This window comes from Gadus chalcogrammus, chromosome 3 (assembly GCF_026213295.1).
Source record: "Gadus chalcogrammus isolate NIFS_2021 chromosome 3, NIFS_Gcha_1.0, whole genome shotgun sequence".
Classification (NCBI taxonomy): Eukaryota; Metazoa; Chordata; class Actinopteri; order Gadiformes; family Gadidae; genus Gadus; species Gadus chalcogrammus.
The window spans coordinates 19,517,252-19,528,071 of NC_079414.1; the positions used below are offsets into that span (position 1 = coordinate 19,517,252).

Sequence of the window (10,820 nt, forward strand, 5' to 3'; positions counted from 1 at the left end):
CATCCAGCCCCATCGGGGTGCTCAGACCGGTTAGGGAATAGAACAGAGGGCACTCAGAGTGTTCTCCTCTGATGCAAAGCGATCGATCTCCACTCGACCGTATCTCTCTCAAATCTGGTCCACGACCACGCTGTGGAGTTACCAATCCTTGTAGTGAGGGTCGCCCCTGGACATTAAATCTGCTCCCCAGTTCTGTGCACCCGGCACCCGAGAAATTAACCAATACTTTTTATATTAACCACGAGTATTATCAGGCCTATATATCATATAGATCCATTAATAGTGGAAATCAGCAAAATCACCTCTGAATTCATAGGAGAGACTCACACGGCGCCAGAGAGTCTGGGACCAAGGCGTACTGACGTCCACCTAATGTTTAGATTAACTGCGGATGATGACCACATACCTAAAGGAAGGTATGGCTGACCGTCCTTACCATAAAAGTAGATCTTATGTGCATGCTAAGGGCGGTTATACCATATGGAAAACAGCTTCGGTTGTGAGAATAAAAAGACCGGCATCGGATGACCCGGCAGTGTCTTTGCAAACCTCACTCGGCTTCGTTGTTGCTTGTTCGCAGGTAGCAATAAAGTCTCTTGTCATACTCGATCCGGACTCCTCGATTCCTCATGCTCTCTTAGTTAGTTGAAGTGATAGAATTCGGCTATTTTCTACCACACTACCATCGCTGACGCCATCAGACCTAAAAGTTTGAGGCACGTCTTGAACTTCAACATCGCCCCCCTGCAAAAGAGTGCCAGACGAGCCTGAAAGGCTTCCACACTCTCCGCAGAGAGACGCGCTTTGAATTTCACTGAATTGAGGCACAAGCCTATGAACGTTATGTTTTGAGTAGGAATCAAAACACTCTTTTTCCCCTTTATTGTGAAACCCTGGGACATTAGGTGCGATATTAGCAAGCTGGTTTGTGCCTGTGCCTCTTGAGGTGACTGTGTGGCTAGAAGCCAGTCGTCAATGTACCTTGCCAAACGCATTCCCTTCACCCTGAGAGGCACGATAGCAGCCTCTGTGCATTTCACAAACACCCGTGGACTTAACGATAGGCCGAACGGGAGAACCAAATACTACTACATTATGCCCTGGAAGGCGAACCTGAGATATTTTCTGTGAGGGAGATAAATGGGTGTGTGGAAATAAGCGTTCCTTAAATCTATGCTTGTGATCCAGTCTCCTGGGCGCACAAAGCGTATAAGAGTGGCGTGTGTCAGCATTCTGCAACTGTACTGTCTCATGTATCAGTTCAAAGTGCGTGAATCTAATATCGGCCGCAGCCTCCCTCCCTCCTTTGGGACTAGAAAGTACCTTGAGTAAAAAACGCTTTGGTTTTGATCTGGTGGCACTTGCTATTTTGTTTTTAGAGAGGTGATTTCTTCCCGTCTTCTTACAATATTTTCTTTTTTCACATTACACTTTATTTGGGAAGGGGGACACATGTGTGATTTTGGGCACTGGCGTGTGCTTTTGCACTCGCATGCATTTGTGAGACACAGCTGCGGCTTCACTGAGCTCTCTGCAGGTCTGACCTTTCTCTTCTTCGTCTGGTCGTGGAGGCCGAACGGGCTTCTGCACGCCTTTTGCAGAGCTTTGAACATGCCCTCTGTAACCCGTCCTAGAACTGTGTTTGAAACGGAACATCTAGGGGGGGCGATGACGGCATCTGGCCGTTCCTGCCGTACCCCCCTGGCCGCCGTGCCCTAGGTAGCGCGCCGTTTCTTCATGGCTCCATAATGAGTAGCTGGAGGGGGCGTCCCCCCGGGCACGGGTGGTTTCCTCCCCAATGCACCTCTGTGCTCTGGCGGCTGGTTCTGGCCCGGCCGGCCCCGTGGGTTGGTTGGGGCTGACGATTTGGAATGCAGTAAGCTGGCGGAGGAACGCGGGACTAGGTGAACACCTGGACAGGTGCGTTGGTTGGGAGAGGCACTCTTCTGGGGAGACACAGTCGCAGTGCCACACCCTCTCTCTTTTTCTCCTACCAGCGTTTCAGCATGATGTTGTACGCTGGGCCAAACATGCCTGTTGGGTCCACAGGCACGTCGAGGAGTTGCGTTTTCTCCCTCAGAGAGAGACTGGACAGGTTCAGCCACCTTGCTCTCTCTTGGTCGACCATCAGAGCCATGGACCTGCCTGCTCCTGCTAAGGTGCAGGCACAGGTCCGTCATGACGCACAGCTCATCCTAGAGGGCTAGGGTGGCTGATGTTGACATGACGACCTCCAGCTCTGCCTGGTAAGCTAGCAGCAGCGATGATGTGTTGAGGGCTCTCACCGTCGTGGCCATCGCCTTGTAGCCCTTATCGGTCAGTGACGACCTGAAGCAGTCAGCTTTGGACGGCAGTGTAGGGCTTGTCAAAGTCATGGCGGACTTCTGCATGGGCAGACGCCAGCAGTGGTTCAACCGGAGGCAGGTGGGAGAACCCTTTTTCCTCCATACCAGCCCAATCCAACACCGATCCACCCTGGACAGTGAGCTTGCTCCAAGACCGGGTCGCTTCATCCAGGCACTCGGGAAAGGCCGGAAGTAGCAGGCTGGTTGAGGCTTTAGCCTTTGGGAGTCGCTTGCCCTCGTAGCGAGATGTGATGGCCTCTACCGGGGGCTCAGGCGACTCCATTTTCAGCCTCACAGCTGCCCTGGCCTCGTGGAGGTCCATGCTTACGGCTTGGTTCGGGGAGCTGACGTGGGGGAAAAAAATAATCATCCTCCTGTCCTCCTGTCCATCGTCCTCATCAGAGCCGAGGCTAACAGATTCCTCTCCCGACTCGGAGTAACCGCCCTCGGTTACTCACAGAAATGTATCCATTTCTGTGTGGCGCGTTCCGTGCCGTGTGCAGGCACGCCAGAATTCAAAAAGTTAAGAGATGGCGGTTAAAGCAAAGCGCAGCGAAGAATTGAAATAGGCCTACTTTAAAGAAATAGGAGATCATAAGGTGAAATGTAAAATATGCCAAGCGAAATCGAGCTACCAGAGTAGCTACTACAAGTAGGCTACTAGGCGGCAACATATGCTCCTGAAACACAACGGTGAGTTCGGGAAAGCAGACCCGCAGCAACCAAGTGTGTCGGCTATGTCGGCTACGCAGCCGTAATCCCGGCCGTGTAGAGAAGATCACAACGCGTAATCCATAGTCCATTTGCTGCCGTTTTATTTGCATCTTTAAATTATTTGCAATGGTTAGGCTACTTGTTTCGTTTTAGTTTTTCGTTTAGTCGGAGAAAAGTGGACAGAGTTGCCTGCGGAAGCGATGTCTGAGATGCAGAGACCGCTTGCTACCAGTGTCAGTTTCGTACGGTGTGGAATGAGAGCTCGGGAAGGCACTATTGCGCAAGTACGCCTGCGTGCTTGCGCAATAGCATACTGCCCGAGAATGCAGTATCTCTGTCAAATCTGTCCCTGGGAAAAGTAACGTTGCTTGCGCCGAATTGAAAAGGAAACCGCTATAATGAAATAGCGGTAATATTTCCACATTAATTGATAAAATAACAGGGGATGGGAAGGGGGGATGGCTGTTTCAGAAGGGGGATGATTTTGATCATTTTAATTCCAAAGGGGGATGCCATCCCCCCTCAACTTGCGTGCTGGAAGCAGGTTGGATACTGAACCAAGTCTGAGGCTAAAGCTAACCTCAATCGACCCAGACATCACACCCCTCCCACTAAGCATGATAGGCCTAATTTTCAATGTGTGCCTGAGTACATTCTCCTTCAAACCTAAACATAGTTTATATTCTGACCTTATGGCACTTACTGCAGTATTTTTAATACTGAATACGTTGTTTTTCTATGATACACTTGTTCTTACTCATGATAGTTTGATTACAGTGTTATCGCAGTACACATGATTTCTCTTTGCTGCGCATGATTACTTATAACAGGATTGTGTGACTCCAGTATTTAAATATTCATGTTCAATTCTTTGAATGTTTTGATGCAGTACAATTTACCTCACATGATTGGTTGACTGCAGTTGTTAAAATTTATATTCAGTGCTCTGAATGCTTTAATGCAGTATACTTGTTAATAACCTCACTAGATTGACTGGTATGTTATATGCCAGATGATATCCCCATTTGCTGGGTAGCCCTATTGAGGCAGTTGTTCAATTGTTAGTATTATCCCGTTGCAAGTGTTTAAATACAATACATGAGTTATAGACAGTTGGTTGCTTCAGTCAAGTCAAGTTATGTGAATAATAAATCGTGTTATTAATATTAATGCCTTCTGTGTAAACTCTATGTAGTTATAGGATAGGCCTACGCACTTTATTTTAGTTCCAGTGGTACTTGGAGAGCCAAATCATTTCTAAGGTGGTACTCATGGTAAAAAGTTTGAGAACCACTGTTTTAGAACAATCCGGGAGCTCCGGCGGGAGTCCTGGAGCTCTATATCTAAATAATATCATATTACATATAGACATCTATAATATAATAATATCACGGCCAAAAGCCGGGATATGAGGTTTCCCCTCATTAATATTCATGATTTTCCCAGATTCCGCCTACGAAAAACACATCCAGCGTACCATACAAATGGATAGCAGCACAACACCTTCGCTGTAGGAACAACATGGATTCCAGGTCATTAGGAGATCCGGAATGGAGTTTCTTTAGGAACGGGCTCCTGCGCCTCTTACCTGTGATCCTCTAAGCAATACAACTCAAGTGTTTTGTGAAAGAGGTTTATAGGTGGTTTTATGCCATATTTTCATAATATTTAAGTTTTAAATTTTCTTTATCGATGAATTTCTCTTTTTTTTATTTGCATTCACTAGTCTTTTAAAATCAAGTTATACCCTCCAATTTGACTATGTTAAGCATGAAAAAAGAGGATAGACTACAAACAATGTTGCAAACGTTATCATTGAACATTGTATTTTTATTGAGATACATTTTAAGTTTAAAATAGAGATCGGGCATGGATAGAACGAACCGGAAGGATAGGGCTATCAATCATACAATTTCTTAGCTTTTCTCCCCGATTATATAGGCCTGGGAATGTGTGATTTTGAATTCAAACATTGAATTGTATGACTATGTGTTACACTGACTACAAATGATATGACCACATACTCCCAAAGTTTATATCAAAATAATATCAACAATTATTCTGATTTATTCTTGGTCTGGGTTTTGTGGGACTGTGTGTTGGATTTATTTTTGATTGCCTTTTTAAAAAAATAAATATGTATACATATTTATACGTATATGATGTATTCGTTTTGGTTATATTTGTAGTTAATATTGATAGAGAATAAGGGTAACCTCAACAGGTTTAGAGACAGAATGTCTCTAAACATGATTCAAATACAGCGTTCATATATCCATTTTGTGTGTTTTCGTAAGTGCATTCAAAATTAGATGGATGGTTTGTTATAAAAAAACATAGACACAAGAAAAGTGCAGGTGTGCCTCATTTGTCAGTGGCTGGTAGGTTGTCACTGGCTCAGTGGTCAGAACGAGGCACGAGCTGAATTCGAAGCGGCCGTTTGGGCATCAGCAGGCCCTGGATGTCCATTTCAAGGGGGATCTGAGGAGACAAGAGATGATCAGAGTTATGACAACAGGATAGTCAGCAGTCGCTAACATGCTACAGTGTAGAAGTCTTCAAGGGTCCAACATGACCTAACTGAACCGGGAAACTCTTTCTGAGATAGATTGGGTGCTCAGTTTTTTTCCCCTTATTCAGCGCTCTTGTAATCTGATCCTAATGGTTAGGGGTTCCTGGATCAACTCCGGTTCTACACATATTGATAAACAGACCCGGGTTCACGGTAACAGAATTTGACCTTACCCAGACACAGTTGACCATAACCAAAAGAGGACCCTGACCCCTACGGGTTCTGGATCATTATAGAGTGTGTGACCTCACCTCTGTTTGGTCGCACACAGCGAAGCTGAACTTCTGCAGGATCTCCACCATGGCTAGTTTCATCATCACCAGAGCAAAACGCATGCCGATACAGTTCCTGGGGCCGGCCCCGAAGGGCATGTATGTGTACGGGTCAATCGTATCCTTGTTCTCCTTGCTGAACCTAAAGGGTGTGCATAACAACACACAAACAGTCGCACACACACAGATGGGGTCAGAATTCACACCTTTTTGGCTCGAACAAACACACAATAACAAAGATTAAGGTCGGGACCTTTCTGGTTTGAACTCCTCAGGATTCGGCCACAAGTCAGGGTCGCGGTGCATGACCCACAAGGGTACCATGACAACAGTTCCTTTAGGAATGACCAAACCGTTGATCTCTACGGTTGCCTTGGCAACACGCTCGAGACGCAAGGCAATGGGGTAAAGTCTGAGAGACTCGTTGATAACGCTGTCAAGGTATTCCATTTGGTTTAGAGCCTGGTAGTCCACAGCACCCTGTACACACACACACACACACACACACACACACACACACACACACACACACACACACACACACACACACACACACACACACACACACACACACACACACAACCACAGCAATGAGCAAAATAACCAACTCTTTTTTTAACATATACATAAGAAATATATTCCTGTATAATTCCCCCCACAATCGTGTGAGTGTGTGTGTGTAGGGGGCCGGACATATGTTGATACATGTAAAATAATAATTAACATGTGTACCATGCTAACTTCTCTTGAGACTTTCCTATCTTCTCCCTCCATACCTTGTTAGGGAAGGTAGAGTCTATCTCCTGCTGCAGCTTGGTCATAACCTCCGGGTTCAAGGCAAGGTTGTATGCCAAGAAACCCAGAGAACTGCTGGTGGTCTCATAGCCGGCAAAGAGGAATATCATGGCCTGGGAGAGCACCTCATGGTCTGTCAGACCTGCAGGTACAGAAGTCCAGAAGAACACCTTGAGAGTGTGTATGTATGCGTATTTATAGATGTGTTTGTTTTTGTGTGTGTGTGTGTGTGTGTGTGTGTGTGTGTGTGTGTGTGTGTGTGTGTGTGTGTGTGTGTGTGTGTGTGTGTGTGTGTGTGTGTGTGTGTGTGTGTGTGTGTGTGTGTGAGAGAATGCACACACCTTTCATTGGCTCCTGTCCATTAGATTCTTCATCTTTCCTCTGTGAGTCTATCATGAGCTGGAGGAAATCCACTCGACCACTCTGCGATTAAAGGCATTTGTCATAGGAGACATGACATCATGACTCGGCACAAAGAAATTCAGAGGCCTAAATAGTACCCAAACACACACACAAATACATACATATATTCATACCTTGTTTTGACTAGCCTCGCGGTTGGCTTTGATCTTCTGCAGTGAGGCATAGAAGAAGTCAGTGACATATGTGGGGATAAAGGAGAACTCCAGCTTCTCAAAGATGGGCCCCAAGAAGGGGAAGAAAGCTGGGGGTACAGAGGAACGGTCCATTGAGCATGACAACAGATACATGTCATTAATGAGCTGGTCGGGGTTAGGTATCTATCTTGGGGCTAGCTCAATGACACCTTCCGCTCTTCCCGCTACGGTCTATATGCACTTTATTGGATCCATTATGTAACCCCATTTACTCAAATACTTTACCAATAAGAAGGAAGATTGGTTGGAAAAGGTCAAACTTCAGCATCTTTTTGATGTGGGTGACAAAGGGGTCCGAAGGGTTGTTGAGTGAGTCTATGTCCACGCTTAAGGATGTGCTGGTCACTACATCCATACTGTAGGGTCCAAAGAATCTGTGACACACACACACACACTCACACACACACACACACACACACACACACACACACACACACACACACACACACACACACACACACACACACACACACACACACACACACACACACACACACTCTATCAACAAAAATCCTGTGTAAATATCTTTGTTTTATCCTGAGTTAGTTGGATGAGTTTCTCACTCCTTCAGCTCTAGCACATCTTCTTTGTTGTCCACCCTTTTTGTAATGCTCCTGACCAGGTTTGCCGAGTGTTGCTTCATGAGGATGAACATCTAGGCACACAGTCAGCAGAACACACAGGTTGAAACAGAGACACGCGGATTCAGGGAAAGTGTGCGGTTACAAAGGAGGAATGAGCTCCTTCTGCTTTGTTTTGCCTTCCTGCCTCTGCTCCTGTTCTCTTGTGATTTTTATCAGTGTTGAGTTACAACACTGCACATTTTGAATGACTTTTACATCCAAGGCCTGAGAGAACCGGACCGGCCGGTTTGTGCAGGAGAGGCACTCACCTCCTTCAGTCTCCCAGAGGTGAAGGAGGGAGAGAGGACACTCCGGATCCTCCTCCACTGGTCGTCCTCTGCGATCGACACGGCGTCGTAGAGAGGCCCGTTCACACGGAAGTTCTGCAGGACACACAGTGTTAAAGAAGAGGACATCTTCTCTCCTGCGCTTCCCTACCTTTTTAAAAAACTGGGTCTGTTCAGATTCAGATTCAACTTCATTGTCATTTTGCAGAGTGACAACGAAATGCAATTGGAGATCAAAATAGAGGTACAAAGGAGCACTTAAGGTGCAGTTTGAATTTGATTTGTCATGTTGTGCAATACAGCAGTAAAATTAAACTGACCTAGTGAAGTATGAGCAGCATAATATGGGTATAGTGGATAAGAGCAGCAGCGATGGACAGTACGATAAATATGAACAGTGAGATACTAAATAATCAGGTAGATTAGATACAGGGTATTAATTTACAGTCTAGTGATATTATTAATGTATTGCAATATTAATGCAGTGCAAATCAAGCTGGTAAAAGCCAGCTCCAGGGAAACGTGGCGATTGGTTGGTTCTTACCCTGCGGTTAGTAAACAGAGAGTAGCACTCCTTGATGAGAACCGTCTTAATGAGGGAGACATCTGTGGTGCACAGCACCGGCTTTCTACCGTCGTAGATGCTAAGTATCAACAACAACCACAACAACACATACTTTTATACCATCTCTGACAAAAAAATCGATTATATAGATTGTAATGTAAATAGATGGATTCATACACTAATTTGATGCATGTGTCATTAGATACCCTTGCGTACAGGCCAGGGTAACAGATGGGATGATATCAAAACTGTACAGTGGTTCAGAAACAAAGGTAAAACCCTGAGGCCTACTCACCCCCATGTCTTTCCATACTTATTGAAGCACTCCATGTCAAATGTGGTTAAGCCCTGGGTATAAGAATAATGCAGTTGAGCAACAAACACAGCATAACTTAAGGGTGACATTATAACCGGATTATAAACAGCCCCTCAGTTAGGCCTTGGGACTCATAATAGCATGAACATTTATTTTGTTTGATTTTGTTTCTTCTGTCCTTACTCGTTTGTATGCTAGCATGGTTCCGAAGAATGGAATTGGTTTGGGACCAGGGACACCAATCCTTTTAAAGACGCCATAAGGCCAGTAGGCATACCTGGGCATAAACCGTTGATGACATGATATCGTGAAAAACTGTTCATTATTCCAAAAGCTCCACTATATAATTTTGGCCTTATCATTTGAAAATGTTGTATCCACATATAAAAACAATAATAATAATCTACTTTATTAATACAGATCATGAGGATGTGAAATAGCTGTCTGTGGTCCTGCACGACTGTATCACTCTATTACAGCATTGGATACAATTAGAAAAACACACATTCTTGAGTAACATAAAACAGACATAAATAAAGAAAGTTCCTTACACAACGATCAGTGTGATTGCGGCTACCAATAGGGTCCACGTCTCCGTAGAGAGATAGGGTAGATAGCCCATTTTCTTCCTTTCTTCTTCCTCTCTTCCTCCGTTTGTCTCTTCACTCTAGGTACAAGCCTTAAGAAGTCCACTCTGGGAATGGGACGCTTGGTGCCTGCTCCGCAGTTGACACAGAGTGTGCGAGAGGTGACGGATGACGAAATGGTCTCTGGCTCAGGTTAATAGTTGACTAGAAAGGACTGTGCATATTACACGATAGATATGTCATATAAACTGTAGATGAAGTGTATTCAAAAAAGATATGGAAATTATATTTTGACTGTAGGTGATCTATTACAATTTCCATTCACTTGATTGCGAACATTAATTGAAAAGCAGTGTGGCATGTGTAGTGTTTCATCTACTGCATCAGAAATAACTAATGTATAGGAATGCACGGACGGTCACGCAATGTATTCACAGCCCACGCACCGCCCATCCCAGCGGCTGCCCTTTTCAAGCAAATCACGGGTGCAGTCATTACTCCTAGTCGCAATTATACCTCCGTCTTTGTCCTTCAACACCATTTTTTTTATTCCATACTGCGCTATCGACACAAATGGTCACACACGTGTTAATTTTTAGATTTGCGTATAAATCTGCCATTTTTTACACAATCAATATCAATTCAAGGTGCTTCGATTTTCATTTTTTTTTTTTTACCTATTCAATAATCGTCTGCCTGCAAAATAAGGCATTTACCCTAAGATTAAGTTTTAGTTATTTGACTAGGAATGGTAGCGCCCCCTACGGGAATTTCTGTAGCCTACCAAACGTTTTAGAGACCTTCTTATGTTCACCCCTGAGATAGACGCGACCAATCCGGAATAATAATACCCAAACCCTACAAGAACAATAGGTATGAACAGATCCACTGTGATATCTAATAAGATCACTGCAAAAAATAATAGCAAATTGTACTTTTAATTCCTAACGATTTTCAAAATTGCTTTGTTAATTCGTTTTGTAAAGTTATTTTGATTTTTGTAAATTATTGTTTTTTTTTATTTATCATTTCAGGAGTATACATGTAATCCTAAAATACACACACCCTTATTGGATTCCTTTAACAAGGTCAAAGAAACCCTCCATGGGTAAAACTAGTAGCAGTAA

General features: G+C 44.4%; 1 protein-coding gene across 1 annotated transcript; it reads right to left on the reverse strand.

Annotated features, from left to right (window-relative positions):
* Window positions 1-4,845: 4,845 nt before the first annotated feature.
* LOC130379578 (cytochrome P450 3A30-like) lies at window positions 4,846-9,862 on the reverse strand. Its single transcript, XM_056586512.1, has 13 exons — window positions 9,658-9,862; window positions 9,290-9,383; window positions 9,086-9,138; window positions 8,770-8,869; window positions 8,208-8,321; window positions 7,879-7,970; window positions 7,541-7,689; window positions 7,235-7,362; window positions 7,040-7,121; window positions 6,680-6,840; window positions 6,157-6,383; window positions 5,883-6,045; window positions 4,846-5,540 (listed from the first exon to the last, which is right to left on the reverse strand). Exons 1-13 carry the CDS (start codon window positions 9,726-9,728, stop codon window positions 5,457-5,459), a joined length of 1,518 nt encoding a protein of 505 aa, XP_056442487.1. The 5' UTR covers window positions 9,729-9,862; the 3' UTR covers window positions 4,846-5,456.
* Between the last annotated feature and the right edge of the window lie 958 nt (window positions 9,863-10,820).